The sequence below is a fragment of the Fistularia commersonii genome, chromosome 4 (assembly GCF_037954325.1).
Source record: "Fistularia commersonii isolate RoL2024-O1a breed Wild chromosome 4, RoL_Fcom_v1.0, whole genome shotgun sequence".
NCBI classification, from domain to species: Eukaryota; Metazoa; Chordata; class Actinopteri; order Syngnathiformes; family Fistulariidae; genus Fistularia; species Fistularia commersonii.
Genome location: NC_141287.1, coordinates 10706041 through 10731833, shown reverse-complemented (window position 1 = coordinate 10731833; position 25793 = coordinate 10706041). Strand labels below are relative to the sequence as shown.

Below are 25793 nucleotides of genomic sequence, written 5' to 3'. Positions count from 1 at the left end.
AAAAATAACTCCTACATGCTAAAGTCACTACTTCAAATATGTCTTCGTGAGCCCTGCAGTGGTGCTGTTTCATGTATTAGGGATTGCTGGAAGTTTTAAACGCTGTAAGGAAGTGTGCTTTTTCTTTGGTTTATGAAACTGCATCTGCAGAGGCTGCATGTTAGACAGCAGCTGTTTAAAAGAAGGCTGACTTTAAATGATGGAACGACAATTTCAGGTAAGTTTCAAATACGTTAAAGATGTGAGGCATGTGCTCAGCTTACTAGTTGTGCTACACACAGCTGTTTAATGGCTTTAATTGAAAAGATTAACTTGATGGTGCTTTTTATTACAATGCATACATACCTAAAAATGAATACTTTCAGATTTGTTATGCACAAATCTGAATTAAAAAAAAGAAGGCTGTACATGTTTACTGGCCCACAGAAGTGAAACTTATTGTTAGCTACACAAGGGAATAGATATATTTTTTTTTTTTATTCAAATGGGTTTATTCTACAATGCTTTGCATAAATTAAAAAAACAACCAACCAAAACACAACTTTGTTTTGGGATTTGTTCCGTGAGGAGGCAAGGCAGTAGATAATGTGAAATAGTAGGTGTTTAAACCTGAAATCTGACCTGCTGTATCCCATTTCTGTTTAAATGCTTGTTGGAAGGCTGAACTTGTGTTGGATAGAGAACCAATATGATCAGACCCTAGTGTGACAAATGAGTCCCTTTAGCATATTTCAGTCCCTCTTGTCCTTCCCATTTCCTGCCCCACTCCCCCTGTCATGTTAAGTAGCAGATCTGTTTTGTGTCCTCTGCTCTTTCCTCCTTGGGTTTCAATTCCAAACATGGTTATCCTTCTGGAGCTCTGTAAACGCCCCTTTTGCTTATCCCCTCTCTGAGCTGTTGGTGCCAAAGTGCTGCTGGCTGGAGGGGAGAATAGACCGCGATATCAAGAAACAGAAATGAGTGTGAAAAGCCAGAGCAAAGGAGGAGAACCATGAGAGAAGAAATCCTTTTCAGCTGTGTTTCTGCATAAAGTACAGCTGCAAGAACTTTTTTTTTTTTTTTTCCTCTGCATGCAGAGAGGGCAAAGAGTTTATTCTTTTTTATTTGGCTTGTGCTGTGACCAAAATGAATATCTGGCAACTGCTAGGACAAAAGTAAAACGATATCTATTTTTTTTTCTTATTTTTCTGGCACAAAGTCTCTTGAACCTCTATTGACAGTTTCCATCATGAATGGAGTAAATCTGACTCTGCTGGACAACTTGTTCCACTCTCCTACCTGCAACAGTTGGAACAATGGCACAGAAGGTGCTATCTACCATTTGGGGAACACTGTCCTGTTTCTGGGCTATATGGGGGGCAGCGGGCCTCATGGATGCCTTTTTATCTTTGGTTTTCTTGCTCCTGCCTTCATGTGCCTTGCCCTCTGGGGCTGGCTAACAATGTGTGGGCTCGATGTCATCACCTGGAATCTCCTTCTGTTGCTGGTTTGCCTGGTGCAAATCTGCCACCTCATTTACCGAGTGCACCAGGAGGGTCTGCCCAGCGAGGAGCTCAGCTGTTTCTACCAGGCAGTCTACCTTCCCCTAGGTGTCCCCGTCCAGGTATTCAAGGAAATTGCAGGAGCCTTTGGGAACAAGGTGGTGGAGATGAAGACAGGGGAAACGTATGCCGTGGAGGGCAAGACCCCTATTGACCAGCTCTCCTTTCTACTTTCTGGGAGGTGGGCCATGTGTATCTGGCTAAATGTGCACATGTAAAGCAATGGCACCCATATTGTGTCCACTGTAATGTGTATATATACTTGTGAACATTGTGTTGTGGTTTCTGTAAAAGGGGTGCAGTCTTGATTGTCAGTACTTTTTCTTGATAACAGGTGGTTCATTCAAAAGGTTGCAAGTTAGGAAGCTAATGGTGGGCTGGAGTAATTTAAATATGCTAAACTTTTTACAGATTTTCAAAGCTCTGTTAGAAGTCTTGAGAAAACAATTGGAAAATGGTAAAATAAGTTATAGTGGTTTGTCTTCACTCTTCAATTTTCAGTGCTACCTCATTTAAAAAAATTGTAGTTTTACAATAAGTGTTTAACTAGTGTTGGCTTCTTAGGAAGATCACTTCCGCCCTGGCCTATGCTCTTTTTATTTTAGAGAGGTTGTAGTCAAAGTATGCCAGTTGAATTGCTTCATGCAATTTGCTTTTTAAATGGAATGAAAGAATTCAAGATTTATATTGTTCGTCATTCGTGCAGTCAGGAAACATGTTTCCCTGTACAATGTAATTTTTACTTTGCTGTCCACAGTGAAGCAAGATATTTGGATAGGGTGTTGGTAGGGGAGGATTAGGTAAGTTAGTAGACACAACAATAAATAATACGGATAAAAGGGCTGTATTGGGTGTGCAAATTAACAAAGCGCAAATTGAAAAAAGGTTGATTCGCTGGATGCGCAAGTTAAGAAAAGTGCAGATTGACATGTTAACAGTTCTATTCATTGGAATTCCTGGTAGAAAAAAAGTACAGATATGTGAGAATATACTTTGTAATAGTCTAAATGTTAAAACAATTCATTGTCTGTATTATCCCAGGGTAGTGTGGGCAATTTAGGGTCTCAAATTCAAATCTGCATATTTTTTTTACTTTTTTGCATTTTGGATTGGATTGTTCTTCTGGAAACCATGAGGAATCAAACCAGAGGCTTTCTTGCTTTGAGACAGAAGAACTAGAATTCTGCATTATCTGAAGAAATATCCAATCATATGATTGGAAAACTAGTCCTTTTTCAGATCCATGTGCATGAGAATCTACCTCATTGAATTCGCTCAAGAGATTTAACTTCTTACTCTGCACAGGCAGTGTCTTCACAGGCAGATTTACAGTGTTTCATGGGAAAAAAATAATGCAAAAAGTCTCTAGTATCTGATATTATGACTTGAACAAATCAAAATGCAAATCTATGCTACATAAGGATATTTGATAGTTCAAGGTTTTGTTTAGATCTTCTACACTTGAATCCTCATCAAATTGAACGTATTATTTGCCAAAACAGCCAACAAGATAGTCAGAGCACTGCTTTAGGAGCAGTGTATTGCTTGCCAGTACTTTGACAGACGAGCAGGAGGTTTGGAATTGAACCACTAACACTTGGTTCCAAGATAACTGCTCTTACTGGTTTCCTCCCACATTCCAAAAACACACAGCAGATCAAATGAAAACTCCAAGTTGCCCAGATGCATGACTGAGTGTGCAAATAGTTGTATGTCTTGAGGTGAGGGCCTATGAGGCTGAAACAGTTGCATTATAAAATTTATTTTGCTTATCAAGGACAGATGGATTCTGCTCTCATTATCATTCTTTAATCCCCTGTTTTTCTATCAGACCTGTTAAATCTCTCTCTCTTTACATTAGGATCAAGGTATCTCTGGAGGGGCAGTTTCTGCATTATATTCACCGTCACCAGTTCCTTGATTCCCCAGAGTGGGAGTCTCTCAGGCCCAATGAAGAGGGAAAATTCCAGGTATTTACTCATGCAGCTCACTCTGAGAGGCTTAGAAGTAGTTTACTCCTAGAACTTTAAAAAAGATAATTTAATTAGCTCATGTGCAAAGTTGCAGCAATGCCAGGGGCTGTCAAACAAGCCAGAATATGGTCTGTTGAAAATTATTACATAACGAGGATTTCATGTAGTTTACCACCAGAGCCTGTCACCAGGGGGAATTATGAAATAAATTGAACTTCTGATTTGGAATATGTTCGCAAAATGATTTTATGTCAGATATTATGAATCCTCCACATTTTGTGTACTAAGGATCATATAATGAAGTATGAAGAAACTCACATTACAATTTATTTGCTGTTTCATAACGAGGACCATTATATACTGACACAAAGTATTACTCTTATAGTATAATTAAATAATTTTACATTCAGTCACGCTACTTGTGTTTACCCTGGATCACAATATCTAGATCTTATTGACCAACTTTGAAAACTTTGCGGCCAAAACACTATAATTATGCAAACTTCATTTATTAATGATCACAATCGCACTGATAGAGGGCTGATCCCTGCATTAATTATCACAATAGTAATTATAATTTCCTTCACTTGATAGTTTGTTTTCCTTTTTTAAAATAATAATATTCATGTTATTACATAGCCACTTGGTAAAACCTTTTCAGCTATGTGACCATGAGCATTTTCTTCTAATATAATCTTATAACAAAACAAGCCTTATGTTTTCAGGTCACTTTGACAGCAGAGGAGGACTGCCAGTATGTCTCATGGCGCCGTCGCCGCCTCTTCATGTTGATGTCAAAGGAGCGCTACATCGCTCGCCTTTTCTCCGTCATGCTTGGTTACGACATAGCTGAGAAGCTCTACAGCCTCAACAACAAGCTCTACATCAAGAGCGGCGTGCTCCTGGACATCCGCCTGCCCAGCCTTTACCATGTGCTGGCTCCCTTGTTGCAGGGCAGTGAGGGAGGCAGCGGAAGTGATGGCGGTTTCTCCAAGGAGCAACAAACCCAAGGCGAAGACCAAACACCGGACCAGAAGAAGTCAGATCCAGATCAACCTTTCCAACCCTACCTGCTGGGACCAAGCGAGGGCTCGCTGTGTGATTCCCAAACCCCACCACATGAACTAAATCAGCTCCCCAGGGCACCAGATGCAGAGCTCCTCTCCGGTGAGGACTCCACCAGCCTGGTCCTTGAAGACTTTTCTGATGTTGTGGGCTCCTTAATGGAATATGGCAGTGAGAGGGATTATTTGAAGTAGAGAGGCAGGGTGCTGAAGCTAACACACTGGGTCACCACTTAAGCTACATGTAAGTACCTCACCTGAGCAGACTATGGTGTAGGTGTGGTGTGTGCATGAATAACTTGGAGTGCACAGTTGTTATTAACCTGGCTTTGAAATTTAGCACAGGCTCAGGTGATGATGCTGCAAGAAACAAAACCCTGACTGGGGACAGGATATAATACAAGATCAACTAAGAAACACAGAATCATGAGCAGTCTTGAATTGGAAAACTCAACAAGATTTATTTGAACATACAGAACAGAAACACAACTCTTTTGACTGGTACTAATAAATACACAGTATCAGTGTGTTCTGAAACGGGTGGAGCTAATTTTACACACAGCCTATTTCAGCGGCTTCCAAACTCACAATGTTGATAACATTCAAATCCTTTACTGTTTCACTTGCAAACTCAAAATATTTCTATTTTTTGTGTGCTTGATGGACTTCAGTGTTTCAACACCCAGCATACAGAACAGTAAATGATAAACAGTGCAAAATTATTGTGCAATACTGACTGCGATGAAGGTTTATTCTTGACCATGCAATGAGAAGTTGGTATCCATACTTACATTAAACCGTAGCATAGCATTCATTCCTTATCTACGCCGCTTATCCTGCAGCTATGGAGTCCAGAGCCTATCCCAGCTGTCATTGAGAGGTGAGAGGTTGGGGTAAACCCTGGACACCAATATATCACAGGGCCACATATAGAAGCACGCAACCATTTGCTCTCTCAGTCACACGTCTGGGCAATCGAGCATTTCAAATTAACCTTCTGTGTGTTTTTGGATTGTGGGAGGAAACCGGGGAACCCGGAGGAATCCCCTGCAGACATGGAGAAGAAAATTTAATTCCTGTTGGAAACAAACCTTCCTGCTATAAGGCAGAAGCTGCTGCCCCACCATGCTGACATAACACTTCCCTTGTATCAAATACTTAGAATAAACATTTTTGGTAACACATACATTTTTTTAAGACTATGTATCTATCTATTTATCTATAGGAAATCTCTGCTGTTGAATATTCCCTGGGTAGTTTCTTACTTTTAATGTCTAAAATAGTATCTCCATTATATTTAAAACTGAATACATTCCACATTGATAAGTAGTAATGTTTTGAAGTTGGAGTACATAAGGTTTGAATGGTTTCTTGTTCAGCATGGGAACTGTTTCAGCTATGATTCCATACTGAGACCCTGATCAAAAATTCCTTCACGCCAGCTGCAGTGCAACAGTTGTCTGCTCTGGCTGCAACATTTGACAGTTGACTTTACTTTGTTGTGGAGATAGACATAGAAATATACATATAAAAGAGGAAAAAAAAGAATTGTAGAAAACTGTTAAACAGTAAATGAGTAACATGATTAGTCTGTGTTGTGCACAACCATACCTCTTTGAGGCTAAATGTTTATATGTTTGCGTCTGTGTGTTTAGTATTCCTGAAATAGGAGACGGCTGCTGGTTGGTTGCTGTGTATTTTTTTTAGACAGCAGCATTTCACTACTCAAAGACACAAAGTTAATTTTAACTTGCCTGGCTTTGATTTCTTTCTTCAGCCTTAAGAGGGTTCAGTAACCCCCTGCACTAGTGACAGTTAATCAGTACTAACTTTTGGTAATAAACCTCATGGCAACATTAGCAATATCAGCTTCCAAGAACTGCAACCAATTGCCATTGTTTTTAATATGTTGGTGTTTTTGTTGCGCTTTAGTGATGTGTTTTGTAAGAGTGAAGTTATTCAGCAGCACATATTTTTATTTTGTTTACTAGGTTTATAATTACATTCACAAATTAAGGTGTATATCTAATAAGGGAAGTGCCATTGTGGCTCAATTGGTGAAACACACAGACTTTGCACAAGGGAGATGTTTGGCTTAAGATGCTTAATATATATATTTTTAAACATTAATTTAATTCATTTAAAGCATTGAATGTTTTGGCTGATATCGAGTAAGATTTTACTGTGTCTTTTGTTTCTGTGATAACCACTGATTACAGCTTTAATGGTGTCCCATCAAACTGTCGGGTGGCATTCCCCTCTATACAAATGTCTTTTTTCTGTTTTTTGATGTGTTCCTTCATTTAATTTTTTTAAATCAAAATGCTCTCATTGAGTCTAAAAGTTCTTTTTTTTTCTTTTTTGGATCATGTAAATTCTATTTCAGATGAATGGCAAAGCGATCTGAGAAATCTGTTGCCCCAATTAGGTATTTACTTACCTTGTGAAGGTCCCAATGTAAGTCATATGCCATTGGGTCGTGTGTGTATTCCTTGACCGTTCATAGTCGGTTAATTCTTTTTGTCAAGTGTGTTTTATCCCCAAATTCAGATGCTATCAAATTATTTATCACTCGAAGGAGGAATATATATACAGTATATAGTTTAGGTAGTTGTAACCAATTTTTGCTCTTCTTTTCCTCTTACAATTATGTGATGCCTGATTTTTTTTCCCACATTTACAGTTGCAAGGGATTTTAACATGTACTGCAACTTCTCTTGCATTTACAGTCGTATTTTTATTCTGTATACAAATCATTTTTAGTATTGCCATTTATCCCTTTGACTTTTGACAGTAGAGAAATATTATTCACCCGATTATTGTAAATATTCGCTCTCTGATTACAATACGGCGACCATAACAACCAACAATAACTCTGTGAACATAAAACAACATGACATAAAAGTTGTACAAGTCAAAAGTATGTCCCAAAATATTTTTGTGTGTTACAGGGTATGTATTACCCATTCAATCTAGGGAATGCAGTGGGATCCAGTATACTTACAGGATGATTGATGATTTTAAATTTGAAATGCATGTCTGAACTAGGCTTTACGCTGAGAAAGAATGAGAATAAGAAAAAGAATATCATCTCTTCTTTTGTGTTTTTCTTAAAAACAACAACCTCCTCAGAGTGACTTGTTTCACAATCATAATTTTAAAGCTATGGCCTGATAACGCCTTTGGGAATTTGAGAGTGATATATTAAAGTATGGAGTATTTTAAAGTGGAGTTAAGCAGGTATTAGTATTGTGACTTGTGACTATGAATTGCACAAATTTGGGTACTAAACTGGTTTCAGGTGACAGGTCATCTGGTGTGAAGATGTATTAGCTGACTGTGACTTAAAATTGGTGTTGGATATAATCGTGGACTTCACTGTGCAGGGCAGGGGGTTGTTAGTTGCAAGCTAGATAATCAAAGTTTTTCCAGTAATATCCCTGTGATTCTTGTGAGTGTAGCCTATGCCAGCTTTACACAGGAAACACTAACCCAGCAATTACCTCTAATATACAGGACTGTCTCAGAAAATTAGAATATTGTGATGAAGTTCTTTATATTCTGTAATGCAATAAAAAAAAACAAAAATTACTTTTTTAAATTATTCTAATATTTTGAGATAGGATTTTCGAGTTTTCTTAAGATGTAAGCCGTAATATTTCAGTTGATTCGTAATGAATCCAGAATATATGACATTTTTGTTTCTGTAATTGCATTACAGAAGATAAAGAACTTTATCACAATATTCTAATTTTCTGAGACAATCCTGTATTGTCGCGAGTCACAAATGTTGGGGTTTATGTTGATGCTTGTTTTCTTTGTGATTTTCCGGTTGCTGGGAATTTTGTGGTTGTGATTTGCGGTGCAAGGAATTCCATTTTTTTTTTTTTTTTTTAATCTGGAATTGAGCGGGAACAGTTAGTTGTATTGCAGGCTTGTGTGGTGTAGCTGTGGCCAACAAAAGCCATTACTTGCCATTGTTGTTTTGGATAACTGACATTAGGGTTTTGCATGCAATGTGGCAAAGGAAGTATTCATCCACGCATCATCCCATTCTGAGTTAAAAGTCATGTAACCAAACAGAGTTTATGTCTGTCATAGAGTCAAAGATGTGACAGTACCATTATTGTCTAATTTCTTTTGTGTTTTACGCTAGGAGGTGACAGTGATCGGACAATACCGGCTCGATACCAGAGAGGCAGAGCTCCGCTGGCTCCTACAGACACTCCCAAACTGTGAGAAGAGTCCCCAGGAACAGTACTGAATTTAGGATTTAGTGGTATAATGTGTAATATGTCACTTCTTACAACACTGCGTCCATATCCTTCTTGTTGCTCATGTGTATTTTCTTCTATTTTAATTGCAGTTTGATTGGTTTGAAAGGCAAATGTTGACAGTTTCACAATTAATTGCATCTTAATTGGATTTTTTATGCCCTGTAAAGATTGTAATAAATGTACAGTCAGATCCTCACGTATTTGGACAGTATCACAAATTTGGTAATTGGGTTGTAATAGAAGGCCACAAACGTGTCTGAAGTAAAGTAGTTTATACTTTTATTTAAAAAAGTTGATCAAAAACACTGATTGAGACATTTTGGGATGCTTCTACTTCTTGCTGCAGAGAGTGAATGCCAGCTGGAATAGCATATTTGTGAAACTTTTAATATAAAAAAATGTATCCAATAAAAAAAAAGTCAAATTAAAGGTTTGCGACAAACGCATCGCCTTAATAGAAAGGACCTAAAAAATCAGTTACATGCATTGATTCTTGGCTAACCATAATGAAAATTAGATAATCATATATATTCACAACCAGTATATGAATGCCAAAGTAAGTTGTTTGAGTTGCTGTGTTTTTTTTTCTTATATTTTCCTTGCTTTGTTTTGCCAGATATCTTCTTCATGATATTTAAGTATTATGTTTCTATGACCCAGTAGGCCATTGGAGAATTTCCCCTTTTTTTCCACTACTTTGAGAACCTGTCAGCTGATTTAGTTTTTTGTGGCTACTTTTTACTTTGGTCTCAGCAAACAGAGACCGGCTGTTTTTATCACTACATGTCAATTCCATGAAGCGAGTTCAAGTGGCATCTATACGTTGCCATGTGTTACACTCCCCAAACATGTTCGAACCATGATGGAAGAATTCTCATCATCTCTTTACTTTTCTCCCCTCATTCACCTTTCCACAGGAGCCTGATCCAGAAATAGTGACGCCTTTTAGACTTTTTTTTTTAAACCACGTCTTTCGTGTTACCTGACGATATCCTTAGTTTCACCTAGTTAGATATCAGCTGTATTAATGTTTATGAAGGTATGTCTTGTTGAATATTTATTTACTAATTATTCTTCCTCCTCCTCCAGGTGGCATTTGCTTGGTTAGGTTGTCGTGACAGGCTTGTTTTGAACAAAGGAAAGAATTATCCGTCATTCGGCTTCGAGTTTAGTTGTTTGTTTGTTTGAGTTGTTTTGGATTTCTGTACACTTTTTGTATTCTTTTTCTGAAATTAATATAGTATTTAATGTACACTATACTGTGAGCTCTTTTATTGTCTATTAGTAATTCTAAAGAATGGATAGATGACATTCAGATGAAGACACCAGTCAGTATTATCGTCAATATTTTTCCATTAACTAATTTGTGTGTTGCGACGCTAGGTTGTTTATTGTTATACTCTACTTCCAAATATCTGTCGCATCACAAATAAAATTTAATTCATTGTTGAATTGTTTAAAATCCACTATCCACCATTTAGCTGTTACTGTTTGACATGTAAAAACACAGAAAACAAAATGCCAGCCATACATTTGTTTCTTTATTACACCAAACGATATTCTTCATGATCTAATAGCTAAAAAGTGAGAGATTGCATTAAGTCGCCACATCTCATACCAAAGTAAGGTGCAAACTAACAGGCATAAATGACATGGGAAATTGACATGACTAAAGAAATTCATTGCCTATTTCAGGGCTATGACAGTTATTGTATTTGATGATCGCGACCCTCAGAGGTCACATACCTGCACATAGTCATGTGACCATAATGCTCCCCGGCTGACACTAAAGTCATTTACACAGAGTGCGCCCTTCGGTCTGAAAAAACAAACAAAAAACACAGTTTCAATGGCTGACCCGCTCAGGTTCCACATGTGCCATGTTTAAACATGTTGCGAGAATTTCATATTGACTTCTGCTTTCTTTCTCAGTTTCACAGCTCATGCAATGCCATGTAATAACAGAAAAAAAAACACTTCTATTGACAAGAAATTCATCAACTGCTCTTACTGATGGGCTTTATAAGTGTATAAAGAGGAAAAGTGGATGTATTGAAATGGAGTGGCATATTTCCAATAATGCATAATCATACGTGGAATGTGGCAAGCATGACCAATTTGCACCATTCAGTGAATGGAAAAAAATGGCGGGTTTTTGGCAGCTTATTGAAAATTCAGTGTTAGAGTATTAATAATAGTAGCTGTGACAGTAAATAGAACTCAGAAAAATACAATATTTTCTCAGGATTATTTATAACATGTACTGAGTGTAATGAAACTTGAAAAATGTGTGCATGTTTTAGTTTGTAGACTATGATGAAAATATTTCAAATTCAAGATAAGGTTTCTAAGACTAAATTAAGCTCAAAGGTGTTTCATATATTAAACAAAAAAGGATAGAAAAAAAATCAGGATCTGGATTTCATGCATATTCATCATGATATAACACTATTATAAATGTAAAACAAAACTTATTTGAATTTATAATGTGGCACATTTGTTTGTGCAAATTTGCACACAGAAATTAAAACATATGTTTTCATTACAATACAATCAAATAACTTAGTTACTTAGATTCTGAGTGACAGAAACTTTCTTCTAAGCAATAATACCATCAAAATTTTAAACATATCCTCAAATGGTTGAGATGTCTGGTGACAAGATTAAGACATTTATCGCTGAATGATGATTATTATTATCAATATATGTCTGAAATATGTATGGACCTACTTTTCACAGCTTTACAGGTTTCCTATCTAAGACATTTTTGAATATCGTCCTGGAGCAGTACAGTATTCCTTAAATCTGTTGCTTGTGTATTCCAGATGTGCAGAGAACAACCTAAATAATGCACATTTTTTTAAGTTCCTCTGTCTCTTTTGATCTCACACACACACACACACATAACGTTAAAATCTAAATGTACCTGGACGAAGGGAACTCGGACAGACAGACAGACTGAATGTGGACGTCTCTCTGTCTATAGAAGGCTCCAGTGTTCTTCACAATGATGGAGCTGATCTCACACAGAGTTGCAGAGAGAGCCAAAACTTTCTTGTATGCTGTCATCCTTGTTTGACTGAAATATACAGGCACACGCACACATGCACACAACATGTATGTAAATTTTAATCTGATATAAAATGTCAATAGTTTTAGGTACATTTTTATCATAATAGTCTGATTTTACCTCCACCTAGGAGGTTGCATTTTATTGCTTTTTGTATCAATATCAGCAGGATTTAGGCAAAGGCTAATTTTCTGCTCCCTGAATGAGTCCCTTTAGTTTGAGAATATGACACATTTTATTTCTTCTCAGGATCTCAGGAAATGTTACAACATGGAGGTCAGTGCACTTTTGAGCAAAAAACTCTTGACAGTAAATCATTCTTTAGCCTGGGAAGTCTCTCAGCCATCCAGGTCATTGTTTTCCGTGATACATTAAATCATGCCAACTAGATCTGCTTAGTTTCTTGGAGCTGTTTGAACTACTATTCAAGAGTTTCTTTCAGGTCATTTTGAGGAGTTATAATATGAAATTAGAGTTAAGCCTAAACTGCTGAAACCAAACCTGAAGAACTATCTTATTTTTAACCAGGTAACCAAGTTGGGAATATGAAAACTTGTCATATTTGTTGTAACTCCTCCACGTGACCATCCTGGGTAAAGACTTAAATAACTAAAATCATCAAATACACAGGCAATATCAGTAATTGCCTCAACCTGCAATTAATTCATTTGTAATTTCATGTTGACATTGATTTATATACCATTGTTCTCACATACTTTAATTTTTTTTCCAAAATAATGTTATTCCAAGGTCTACTGACACAAAAGTAAAGCATTATTTTTAATTACAATAGTCTAAACAAAGCAAGCAATTTGTTGTGATGGAGATGGAGGGTTGAAGTTTAGAAATGTTATCAAAAGTTGTATAGGGCTTTTGACTAAATCCCTGTGTTTTAATTTTATCGCCATTGTATATTTCATGGTTGCCTAACAGAATGGTTAAATTATTGCCCTCATCAGTGCATGTACATATGACATATCCAATCTAAAAAGTATAATCCTCTCGAATTTTTTTTTAATGTGTCTCTGAATAAAGTATTCCAAAGGTGAATTGTTTTTGTCATTTTGGTAAGTCAAAAACATTTATGAGAAACATTTAAAATCCCAAGGGCATTGCGCAAGTAAATGTTTGAGTTTGGAGATCTGGTACTTACAGCCTGAGCCGTTGCTTTGTTTCTAAGTTTTCAGTCTGCAGTGTCACCTCAAGCTCTGCACTTCTACTCAGAGGAGAAACCATCAGCTCCAGCAGGATATGATGAACTAAAAGGAGGAAGCACCACCCATGGATGAATACATGGTTGTGATGGTGTGAGACAAAATATAAAACCTATACTGATAAGTAAATTCTAGTGTTTAAAGTCAAAGTGTTTAGTATAAATCAATAACTTACAATTAATCAACAAGTATAATCAAAACATGCTCGCATTTTAAACATATTTTTGACTAATAGCCGAAGTCTTTTTTCCCCCATCAGCAGGAACTATCCTCCATGGTTGGACTTCCAAAGGTTAATAACCATCCAATTTCTGGAATTAATTTATCAATTTTAAGAATACAATTCTATAAAGGCCAAATCGCTAATGGTTTTTTTGAATGTATTCCTCAACCTTTCGATGATGTAAATACTTAATCATACTGGATCTCACCAAGTGCATTTAGTTGAGTGTTCACTGTTAGATAATTTTTGTATTTTCTTAATATAAATGAATTCATTCATTTTCCTTTGGGGTGTTTTGGCAACAGCGAATCATCCTCCTCTTTCATACACTATCCTTTATATCTTCTTCTCCCACAAATTCCTTTCACTACTGACCTTTCCATAACATTTTACAGGTACAAATTAAAATGAAAAGCAACTAAGGGATTGCGCATCGTTCACAAACATTTTTGGTCGGTGCATGTATCAAAAGGAAAATTTCATGTTAATATACTCAGACATTCACATTTTCTCTATGTCTAATGTAAGACCATTGAGATGACTGTTTTAGTTCCAGATCTTCCATTCTTCATCTATGGTTTTGGTAATTTTTGAACAAAAAGAAAATTGCAAATTAAATATTTACATTTTTTGCCATTTTATTTTTACTGAAAAATCATTAATGATCGTATAAATCAGGGGTCTTAGACAATTGTGGCCCTCGGAACAATATTTTGTGGCTCCCTGCCACAAGATTTTCTCTTTTAACTCAACACTTTTAGGGTGTAAATTCATCCATTCTTTTTTAATATTCATTTTTAATATTAACTCGTCATGTATTTCTTAGTGGAACAGTTCATTAAAGAGTTTTTTAATTTACCTGTTGACCTCCTTTTCACAAAAACAAAGGAAACATTTGGACTTAGTGTTACTTCTAGTGTTACTCTGATTTTACTGGTCCGGCCACCTTGACATCAAATTAGGCTGTATGTGGCCCCCAGACCAAAACGAGTTTGATACCCCTCATATAAATGTATTGACATCATTTTGTATGTAATCATTCACACAAAATTAAACAGAAGGGAAAAAATAATGAGTTTCTAAATTCAATATTGATTGAAAATACTTATTAAAATATTCAAAGAAAATAGTTTGGCAGGCCGGATAAAAAGCAAAATGGGCCGGATGTGTTTCCCAGGTCTGGTTTAGAAGACCTCATTTATTCTATTCCTCAGGTCACATTCACATGGTTCAGAGCAGTGTTTCCCCATCACCGTGCTGCGGCACATTAGTGTGCCGTGAGAGATCAACAGGTATGCTGTGGATGCCCACTTTCACCTGACTGGTCCAAAAATGATTTATTTAATGTAAATAATGTATCTTCGTACATCTATCTATGTGGGGAGGATGCAGAAAAAGAAATGACTCTATGGTCACATTCAATTATACACAGAGCACAACATCAGCGAAATTTGACCATTGCATTTAACCCATTATGGGTGAACCATGAGCAGAAGGAAGCTAAGGAACAGCGCCGGGGGAGTATTTGGGGGTTCAATGTCTTGCTCAACAACTCTTCGACAGGCTTGGAGGAACCGGGAATCGACCCAGGAATGTTCAGGTAGTGAATTAAATTGCGTATCTACCTGCTGCGGCTCTAACAGCAAAGCGGGTAGTGCTATACGATGGATAAATATTTTATATGAAAAAGTACTCAATCAGGACCCTCTGGTCCTGAAGAACATTCTGACCCAGATTAAGGCCCAAGTATAAGCAGTGGTCTGAAGAAAGTAAAAAAGGTGAGCTCAAGACAATACAATGAAAGTTACATTACATTTGGATTCACTTTTACTAGGGAACCAACCGAACCGACTCCGTTATGCCTAATGTGCGGGGAAAAGCTGTCCAGCACCGCCATGGTTCCAAGGAAACTTAAACGCCATCTCCAAATTAGCACTCTTTACTTCAAGATATGACAACAGACTATTTTGTTAATCTGTGTAAACAACCGAAGATACAAGCAAGCAAGCAGTGACAGGGAGAACAATTAAATGCTTCCACTAGATGGCAACAACTAGTAAATTAACCTGTGTATCTACCTGCTGCTGCCCAAACAGCTGCAGGTAGATACACCTGGTTGACTGTTGCTAAGGAGTTCCCCATCCTGGCAAATAAAGCTATTTTAGCTCCACAACATACCTATGTGAGCTGGGCTTTTCAAGCACGACTGTAATAAAGACTAAAAAAAAGAGAGCGACTCAGCAATTGAAGGAGATCTTCATGCGCGTCTCTCCTAAGTTCCTGCAAGAATATCAGCTTTGTGTTCAACTAAACAGGGCCAGATTTCACACTAAGTAAATTGAGACTAAAGTTTCACTCTATGATGTTAAAAATGTTTTTGACATATTTATTTGATTTTTCTAATGTAAAATATGTGCCGTGGCTCAGAAATGATGGGAAACACTGGTTTACAGAACAACGGACACATCTTCTCCTCATGTCTCCAAGTAATAGTTCATGACTTTATTTGCATTCTTGCCGTCCTACAAATCTCTGGTTTTATCCCATCCTGGGTGTTTTATGTCGATCCCGTGCTTGTTCCATCTTTAAAAAGCTCATTCCTGGCATTAAGTTATAAAACAATCTATGATGTCCAGTGTGAGCATAAAACATGTGTGTTGTCTTTTAAATCTCCCAAACATATGCCTGAATACTTAAATTACTTTTTTCCCATTTTAATTCTTTTGATTTTGAAATCCCTTTAAACTGGAATTTTTTATAAGAGCTGGACGAAAGGGAAAAGCATTCTTCTAGCATCCTTCTTTCAGTTCAGATAAGGAAATTAGGAACATTTTTTTTTTTCCTTTGGGAATATAATTGGGCACTCCAGAACTCACCACAATAAGGTGAAAAAGCAGATGTGAGGAGAAAAAGATTCTGTTCTTTCTGAATTAGTGGCGCATTAATCCTGGAGTTCTCTGATAAACCTGAAACACACATACAAACACAGTTCGTGAGGTCATTACAGTATTTCACCGCAGTACTTTAACAATGGTCCTGTTTTTGATATATAGTGTTTATGAGTATAAAGGGGCAGAATGATAAAAAGCTGCCAAATGTTGCCTTGTGACCAGATAAGAGCTGCTACTCGAGTAAAGCCTCGCACTATATCTGGAGGTGACGCTGAAACAGAACAGAAACTCACCTACACTTGTAAATGTCTTTGTTTAATTTAGCATTTTAGAGGACAATGTAAATAACCCTATATTTCCTATCCATGGCTTGAACATTCATTTCCTGGTACTGTGTTGGCGAAGGATTTTGGAAAGTTTTTAATATTATGGTTGAAGTATATCACTGGATTACTTTGGACTACAGATCCAAAGCCCTGTCAATCCACATCCTGCAGGGTCTAAATAATATTGATCATGTTCCTTTTTAACAATTACCTTGCCATGTCTTGTGATTCTAATGCTTTTTAAGTATGTGTAGATTTAATAACATTTTCATTTATATTAATTAACAAAATTAATAATTTATCATTGTATTGAGATAAGGTCAGAAAGGTCAGAAGATTGTCAGAAAGATTGTTTGGACATTTTCAGATGAGAAATAGTGAATATATTGGTTGAAGGACTTCTGAAGTTTCTGAAGTTGAGATTGCCAGGTAGGGGGCTTAGAGGAAGGCCAAAGAGGACATTTGCAAATTTTTCGAAAGAGGACATGAAGTCAGTTCATGCAAGAGAGGAGGATAGAGCCAGATGGAGGCTTTCCAATCATGGTGGTGTCCCCTGAGGGGAATAGCCAAGAAATGAAGACTGGAACTTGAGAATAGAAGTAATTGTGAGAAAACATATAACACCAATGCAGGGGCAAATATTGTTGTTTGAAAGTAACATTCCACTATCTGTTGTCCAAAATATTCTCCAGAATTTGTACAGGTTAAAATAATAAACAGATAGCAGGAGGATGCTAAAAAGCAAAAAGAAATATTGAATGTGTTCACCTATTGTTGGACAGTTCCCACCCGATGCATTGCAGTCCAGACAATTGCCGTTCAAGAAGTCCTCATAGCTCGGGCACGGGATGCCGATGATGGGGCACGAGTTATTCAGTGCACTCATGTAAACATACACGGCCCTCATGTGGTCACATATCACATACTTATACACTAAAGAAAGAAACACACTGAATGTTCTTGGAGACTCATGTTAAGTTTACAAAAGTAGACTCATATCTAAACCAGAATGAGGTTTTGTTTATATTCTGTTTTCAGACAACAACACAATTTAAAAATATTTCAAGAAGTCGCTCGCTCATCAAATCCAGCCAAAGAAATTACATTGCGACCCTCCATGAGATTTTTTTGGAAAAACCTAGAAGATATTGTAATAATAAAGCAAGAGAAAACCAAATGAAATTTTCCTCAGATCCGACATGATTTAAAATTTGGTCAGTGTTGTTTTTTTTTGAAAAATACACAACCTTTTGACCTTAAATCTTATCACAGATGTACTTAGACATACAGGACTGTCTCAGAAAATTAGAGTATTGTGATAAAGTTCTTTATCTTCTGTAATGCAATTACAAAAACAAAAATGTCATACATTCTGGATTCATTACGAATCAACTGAAATATTGCAAGTCTTTTATTATTTTAATATTGCTGATTAAGGCTTACATCTTAAGAAAACTCAAAAATCCTATCTTAAAATATTAGAATATCTTGAAAAAGTATTTTTGTTTTTTTTAATTGCATTACAGAATATTCTAATTTTCTGAGACAGTCCTGTATATGTCGGATGGCATAGTAAAACCGAATTGCTATTTAGACCAAAAGGAGGTCACATCATTGATAAATGCTCCTCGAGGTGTCTTAGCTGACGGTGATGTCCATCCTCACTTGAACTAAAGTGGGAGCGTACACATCCAGGCTGGTCCTTGCCTCCGTTCAGAAAGAAGTCAACATGACCAACAGAGATGGAGATGCCAAAATCTGATGCGGGCAAAACAAATATGAAGAATTTGTCAGTACCTTACAGATTTTTACAGTTTTTGCTACATTCCAACTGCAATGTTTGATGGGAAAAAAACAAACAGCAGAATGTAGTAACTCAAAGAGACACACATGAGTGTGTGTGTGTGTGTGTGTGTGTGTGTGTGTGACTTATCATACAGTCAGCATCTGCATGAATGGCCTCAACAAAAAGAGCGTCGGATGGGTCCAGGCGGTCGAAGGTGTCAGCTCCTTTGAACAAGGGTCCAGCAGGGTCAAGGGCTGGAGGACAAAAACAAAATATTTTCAGGTGCACAACAGAAGGTATTTGGAATATCAATAATGATCAGGCAAATTTCCTTCTCTTTTCTGATAAACATTGCCTATCGTTAGATTCTCAACATTATAATAGAGGTTTGCTGACAGCAAAGGCAACAGCTAATTGACTGAAAACTGTACAATGAGAAACTGTTCCATAAATATATTTTACATAAATTCCATTTGCACTTTTTATTATTAAAAGAAAAATGCTAACACATTTAAAGAGTTGCCACTCATCTTAAGTTGTAAAAATTTGCTTAGTTGTTCAGGAACAAGAGAGACTTTGTATTGCAGTACAGTTGTGGAGAGGAAGTTTTCAAACCCCCTGCTGTACATCCATCACTATTAGCAGTGATATCAGGTACATAAAGGACTGTCTCAGAAAATTAGAATATTGTGACAGAGTTCTTTATCTTCTGTAATGCAATTTAAAAAAAAAAACAAAAATGACTTTATCATGATATTCTAATATTTTGAGATAGGATTTTTGAGTTTTCTTAACATGTAGGCCATAATCAGCAATATTAAAATAATAAAAGGCTTGCAATATTTCAGTTGATTTGTAATGAATCCAGAATGTATGACATTTTTGTTTTTGTAATTGCATTACAGAAGATAAAGAACTTTATCACAATATTCTAATTTTCTGAGACAGTCCTATATATATGCAGCGTACCTACTCTGGGTTTCACCTACCAGTAGTACTGCAAAGGTTCCTCGGTTTTGCTTTTTAGCCGAAATTCATGAATATTGAGACACTTGCATTAGTATGTTTGTGTGGTCAAAATATAGCCTGAATATATGGACAGGTTGAAATCACCATAATAAATTGATGAGCAAATATTTGGTAGCTGTGTTGGTAAAGTTTAGTCTTCCTTACAAATAACATCTACAACATTGTAATGTGGTTGTCAAAGACTGACTGTTGGCGTGATAATATTTCAGCATTAGCAGTTAATTTCTACATATCTATGGCAATGATGACTAAAACAAGATGTTGATCTCACCTGTGATTCTTCCAATCTTGCCCATGAAAAGAGTTCCTATGAAACCAGCGACATGGGCCCCGAGGCTGATTCCAAACAAGTGAAAGGATTCCAGTTTACATCCGCGTTCCTGTCGTAAAAATAAACAAAACCCACAGAAAGTCAGCCCTCTTTTCTGTTTTGTAAGAAACATATAGACATGTCTCTAAATCCTCTTTAGCATCCGTCTCACCTGCAGCTTGTTGATGAGGATAGATATCTTCAAAGCAACCTCCTTGTAATTGTCCACCACCCGATTGTAGGCAAAGGAGGCCTCGCAGACCCAGTCCACCAAAAGCACGTTCAAATCCTGGGCCCTCACTAAGGCCTGCGCAAGATTTTTTGCTGAAGTAGGTTTACTGCCTGTGGCCCTGTAATAGGGTAGGATTAGGAAATGGGGGTATGAGTCTGGGGTTCAAGGGATGGGCTATCCCTATTGATGGACTTTTCCTTGTGCTATTTATCATTAATCTTTTTCATCAACTGTGTTACAGGTACTGTGTGGAAAAAACGCACAGGTATGTATTTAATTAAAAGTAAAAAAAAAAGTTTCTCTGTAACATATTTCTGTGTAAATATGTAATGTTATAATGTGGGCATCTGCGGCTCATTGACAAGTACTTCTATGTATATATGCATGTATTTATGTATTTATCTACATGTCGCCAGTGCGGCTTATATCGAGATGGGCTCAATAGTCCGGATATTTTGGTAGATTCATTGGAAACTAAATTTCCCATTCATGTCAATGAGGGAGTGAATGGTTGAATGACTATATGTGGCTATTTGACCAACTGGTGACCAATTCTGGGTGTACCCTGCCTCTCACCCAATGACAGCTGCAGTATAAATGAATAAATGAATAAAGCATATTTTCAGCAGCAAATATAAAAATATACTTGTATGGAGGTGCCATTAGGAAAAGACAGTAATTCAAACAGAGGGACGCTGTTGTAGGGCTGGTGATGGTCCTGACCAATACCCAAGATTCATGACAAATCCCTTGCAGTTATATGTCAATCTGGGTATAAAGTATATGTGAATTATAATTTTAACTCTGTTTCCAGACGTAGTTGAACAAAGCCATTGCATTTAACTGAACACAAAACAATGACAAAAAACAAAATCAACAAAGCTTATGATGCTTACCGGAACCCATGGATAACAATTTTAGTTGGGCGGGAAATATTAAAGTAGGTCTGCTCTATGTTATTCAGAGAGTCCTGGTTGAATGCCTGTGGGCAGTCTGCATTATTCCTTGTCAGCAGAAGGTACTGGACTTGCAGCTCCTCTCGATGTTTCTGGTTCTGCAGCAATGTTGTGTTGCTGAGGTCGGCACATTGTTCGAATTTTTGGTTTTCACCTTCAGCTGTTTGGAATTCAGAAAGACATATGATGTAACTTACTTACTTACTTAATGTGTCAGTATTTCACAAATATTGAATTCCCACAACAAAAAAGAATAGCAGCAAGTCTTGTGTTACTAAAATGTTATGAAAAGCAAAAGTGTGTGGTTGAGTGATATGATTGTTACTGACAGTGTCTATAATTGAATCAAGGAGTCATGGAAAGTCGTGACTGTAGATTCAGCTGCATTGTTTGGTGAAATTTTGAATTAAGTCAAGGGTATATGGGTCTGAGCTCTGTCAATAATGGAATGGATAAAAAAGTAGCAAAGCATAGTGATAATAATGAAAAATCAACATTGTAATCTCACAATATCTTGTATCATCAGTAACCCTGTATCCCACAATCCCTGTGTCTCCCAACCTTTCCACATAATCCACATTTCCCCTTCCTCGCCTCCCACCAAGCAAAACCAATTAAAACTCGGATAATTGAAATGTTTATTGATGTTAAATGTTAATTGAAAGGTTTCGTTAAAGAAAATAATGCAAATGAATTAAAAAGCACTGATGTCAAAATTTAACACAAAAGACGGACCTGGTATGTCTGTTTTGCATTCTTCTGCAGTAGCTGACAGTTGGAGTAGAATGTATATTCCAGCCTTACTATATTGCCAGACAAACAATTGTATTGAATATATTGGGTTTTATTATTATTAAAACATGTGCAGTTCAATTGTTCCATATAGAGTTTGATATAAGTAATAATAAGTAATAATAATAATAGTAATAATAAGCTTCATACTTGTCATGACAGATTATGTCAACATCTTTAGGACTCTAAACAATCTTGGGACTAGAAATGCTACATTTTGTGTGGCAGACAGGTGGTACTGTTAGTACGATCGTCACGATCAGCATCTGCTTTGGACTCCTAACTAAAATATTATTCATTTTAGAACTTATTTTAACGTATTTTTTTCACGTTTAGACATTACAATGCAACAGCTGGCAAAAATATCTTTCTGACCATCATAAATGCCAGATTGTCTGAGGATTGTGGCACCTAAACATGGGAGTCTAAACATTTTCTTCTAATCAAACAACAGATGGCAGCATTATTGCTTAATATAAATACCAACCTGAGGACGCCAACTGGCCCACATACTTTATCAGCGATGTAAGATTTGGAGGAGCTGTTTGATAATAATTAATTCCTTAATTCTCTAATCTGTTCCATATGTAATTTTGAGTTGAGAGATGTACAATCAAGAAAATTATGTATTTTATTATTCTTAATCTGTACTGGTTTTGCAAACATGGGTTTCCCCTTTAGTCCCTAGTTTTTGGTGCACACATACAGTATCACCATCTTTTCCCCCAAAAAATCAATCACTGAAATCAATTGCTTACAGAGAATGTAATGTAAATGTAATTATTTTCATTTCACCTACATAAATGACTTACAAGATGCACTCAAATGTAACTTTGGTTGAGATAAAAGGTTCCTTCTTTTATTTGGGATTTGATCTCAATTTATATTGGTTTGACAATGAACATGCTGTTTGAATTATCTGCATCCTTTGCAATGGTTTTCATAAACTGATTGTACAAACACTTAAAACAGATTTGCATTGAAAATGTTCTTTCAATAAAAGCTATTTCATTTGTAAAATACAATAAGAAAATTGAAATGAAACGGTTAGCGTTTCATAAATATGATGCAGTGGGTGTTGTTATTGTTGCATACATTTGTTCATGCCATTTTTCCGTTGTATATATCAAAATTGAGGAAAGACACTGTGGCTTTTTTATTTATTTAGTTTCTATTCTATTTGTATTTTAGGAGCGGTGTATTTCTAAAATTTGAATAACAGAGCCGTTTGCAGTATAGGATAATGCATTATGCATTACCAAATTGCAATTTAACTTTATAACTAAAATAATTTTGCAACTAAATATTTCAAAAAGCACACTCAAGATAAACAAAATTTATACATCCATATATATACAGTATAAAATCCAGAAAATCACATTGTCTGATTTTTAAAGAATTTTTTGCAAATTATGGTGGAAAACAAGTATTCAGTCAAAAACAAAGGTTAATCACAATACTTTGTTTTATACCCTTTGTTGGCAATGTCAGAGGTCAAACAGTTTCTGTAAGCCTTCACATGCTGTTCCTGGTATTTTGGCCCATTCCTCCAAGCAGATCTCTTCTAGAGCAGTGATGTTTTGGGGCTGTCGCCAGGCAACACAGACTTTCAGCCCACTCCAAAGATTTTCTATGGGGTTTAGATCTGGAGACTGGCTTGGCCACTCCAGGACCTTGAAACGCTTCTTATGAAGCCACTCCTTTATTGCCCGTGTGGTGTGTGTGGGATTATTGTCATGCTGAGAGACCCAGCCGCATTTCATCTTCAGTGCCCTTGCTGATGGAAGGAGGTTTTCACTCAAAATCTCATGATACATGGCCCCGTTCGTCCTTTCCTTTACACAAATCAGTCATCCTGGACTCTTTGCAGAAAAACAGCCCAAAGCATGAGGTTTCCACCCGCATGCTTCACAGTAGGTATGGTGTTATTTGGATGCAACTCAGCATTTGTTCTCCTCCAAACACAAAAACTTCGATTTTGGTTTCATCTGACCATCAGATATTCCCACAATCCTCTTCTGGACCATCCAAATGCTCTCTAGCAAACTTCAGAAAGGCCTTAACATGTACTCTCTTAGGCAGGGGGCACGTCTGGCACTGCAGGATTAGAGTCCCTGATGGTAGACTTTGTTACTTTGGTCCCAGCTCTCTGCTGGTCATTCATTAGGTCCCCCAATGTGGTTCTGGTATTTTTGCTCACCGTTCTTGTGATCATTTTGACCCCACGAGGTGAGATCTTGCTTGGAGCCCCAGATCAAGGGAAAATATCAGTGGTCTTGTACGTCTTCCATTTTCTAATAATTGCTCCCACAGTTGATTTCTTCACACCAAGCTGCTTACCTATTGCAGAATCAGTCTTCCCAGCCTGGTACATGTCTGAAATCTTGTTTCTGGTGTCCTTTGACAGCTCTTTGGTCTTGGCCGTAGTGGAGTTTGGAGTGTGACTGTTTCAAGATGTGGACAGGTGTCTTTTATACTTTGAACCAGTTCAAACAGGTGCCATTAATACAGGTAACATATGGAGGACTAAGGCGCCACTTACAAAAGAAGTTACAGGTCTGTGAGAGCCAGAAATCTTGCTTGTTTGTAGTTGACCAAATACTTATTTTCCACCATAATTTGCAAATAAATTCTTTAAAAATCAGACTTTTTTTTTTAAATTTTTTTGTTGAAGTGTACCTCTGATGAAAATTAAAGGCCTTTGTCATCTTTTTAAGTGGAAGAACTTGCGCAATTGGTGGCTGACCAAATGCTTCTTTGCCCCACTGTGTACATATATATATTTGTGTGTAAAAACAGACACAAACACACACACGCACACACACCCCCGTGTGTGTAATGTATCCCTATCTGGACTGAGTGATGCCAAATTTTTTAATACGTTGACAACATATTGCACTATTTTGCACTTTGAACTACTGCCATTTTGACACGGTTACGGTAAGATCCATCATGCTGCTACTATATTCATTCAAATATATTGCCTTTTTTATGCCTTTAAATCCACTTCATTTCTGACCTTCTTAATGACTATTTTTCCACTAAACTGTTCAAAAAACTGCTGCTACTCTCTTCATTCAAATTCAAATGACATATATTTTTAAATTTCAGGTTTTTATGCTGTTAAATCTCTATCATCCTTTCACCTCGGTACTGGTAGATTGTATCTACATGCACTTTATAGTTTAATGTTTGTCTGTTTGTTGTGCTCTTTACTTTTAATGTGCACATTATTATTTTGTTAATCTCATGTCACCGTGGGAAAGTGAGAAAAGTCCTCTCGATTCCTTTGTATGTCTAGTACATGTGGAGAAATTGACAATAAAACTGACTTTGAATTTGATTATTCGACATTATCAGGAATTGTATGTTGAAAGAGAGTAACTAGAAGCAATACAAAACATTGAACCAAAAAAAAAAAAAAATGGGAAAAAACAAAGAAGAAATTGATGAACAGGTATCGTACCTGCCTGCAGCGAACAAACGTGGATCGTCAAAACGCAGAGGATCGTCAGGTGTTCCCATTGCATTTTTGCAGGAGCGTCGAGCTCGAAGCGTTTGTTTACGTCGGTTGACGGCTCACCTTTAGCCTCACAGTGAAAGAGAGAAGAGAAATCAAATATTGGTTGAAGAGAAACTGCGATTTGCGACCTTTCACTGGCTGTTCTCCGTTTGTGGAGCTGCGATCCGCTGCAATGGCAGCGCTGGAGGATCGATGTTTTGGGCTGGCCAGTACCAACTCTCTTTTTTTTTTTTTCCTTTTTCTTTTTCTTTTTTTTCCCCCCTTTTTTGGTACGATACCGGTAGTTTATGGTATTCTTGTTGTCAGTGTGGTCTTCTCATCAATATCGATACCGATTCTTTTTTGCTCCTTAGAGATACAACATATGACTGATTGAAAAGGAATATGAATTATCTTAAACAAAACAAAACAAAACAAACGTAAACACTTGAAAGAAATGATAGTGGAATGGCAATAAAATAGGTCACTGATATGTTTTATTTCTTTAACATTATAATAGATAATTCGACTGCAATTAAGTTCATTTTGTCGGCTGTATTCAAGTATTTGCTTTTCAAAAAATGTTTCATTTATAACTTGATGTAAA

At 36.8% G+C, this 25793-nt stretch overlaps 2 protein-coding genes across 3 annotated transcripts; one reads left to right on the top strand and one right to left on the bottom strand.

Moving 5' to 3' along the window:
* The first annotated feature begins 528 nt into the window (after nt 1–528).
* popdc2 (popeye domain cAMP effector 2) lies at nt 529–12975 on the top strand. Of its 2 annotated transcripts, none has more exons than XM_086145276.1 (4): nt 529–1722; nt 3403–3511; nt 4240–4681; nt 8735–12975. In XM_086145276.1, exons 1-4 carry the CDS (start codon nt 1229–1231, stop codon nt 8815–8817), a joined length of 1128 nt encoding a protein of 375 aa, XP_086001402.1. In that variant the 5' UTR covers nt 529–1228; the 3' UTR covers nt 8818–12975. The 2 variants fall into 2 exon arrangements, with proteins under 2 accessions (XP_086001402.1, XP_086001401.1); XM_086145275.1 differs by having other exon boundaries at nt 533–1722; nt 4240–4822.
* Nucleotides 10379–25391, bottom strand: pla1a (phospholipase A1 member A). The gene is made up of 11 exons (XM_086145274.1): nt 25151–25391; nt 20833–21052; nt 19877–20054; nt 19666–19774; nt 18518–18619; nt 18245–18337; nt 17348–17512; nt 16239–16328; nt 13079–13184; nt 11782–11934; nt 10379–10674 (listed from the first exon to the last, which is right to left on the bottom strand). The coding sequence occupies exons 1-11, from the start codon at nt 25212–25214 to the stop codon at nt 10587–10589; spliced, it is 1368 nt and encodes a 455-aa protein (XP_086001400.1). The 5' UTR covers nt 25215–25391; the 3' UTR covers nt 10379–10586.
* Nucleotides 25392–25793: the final 402 nt, after the last annotated feature.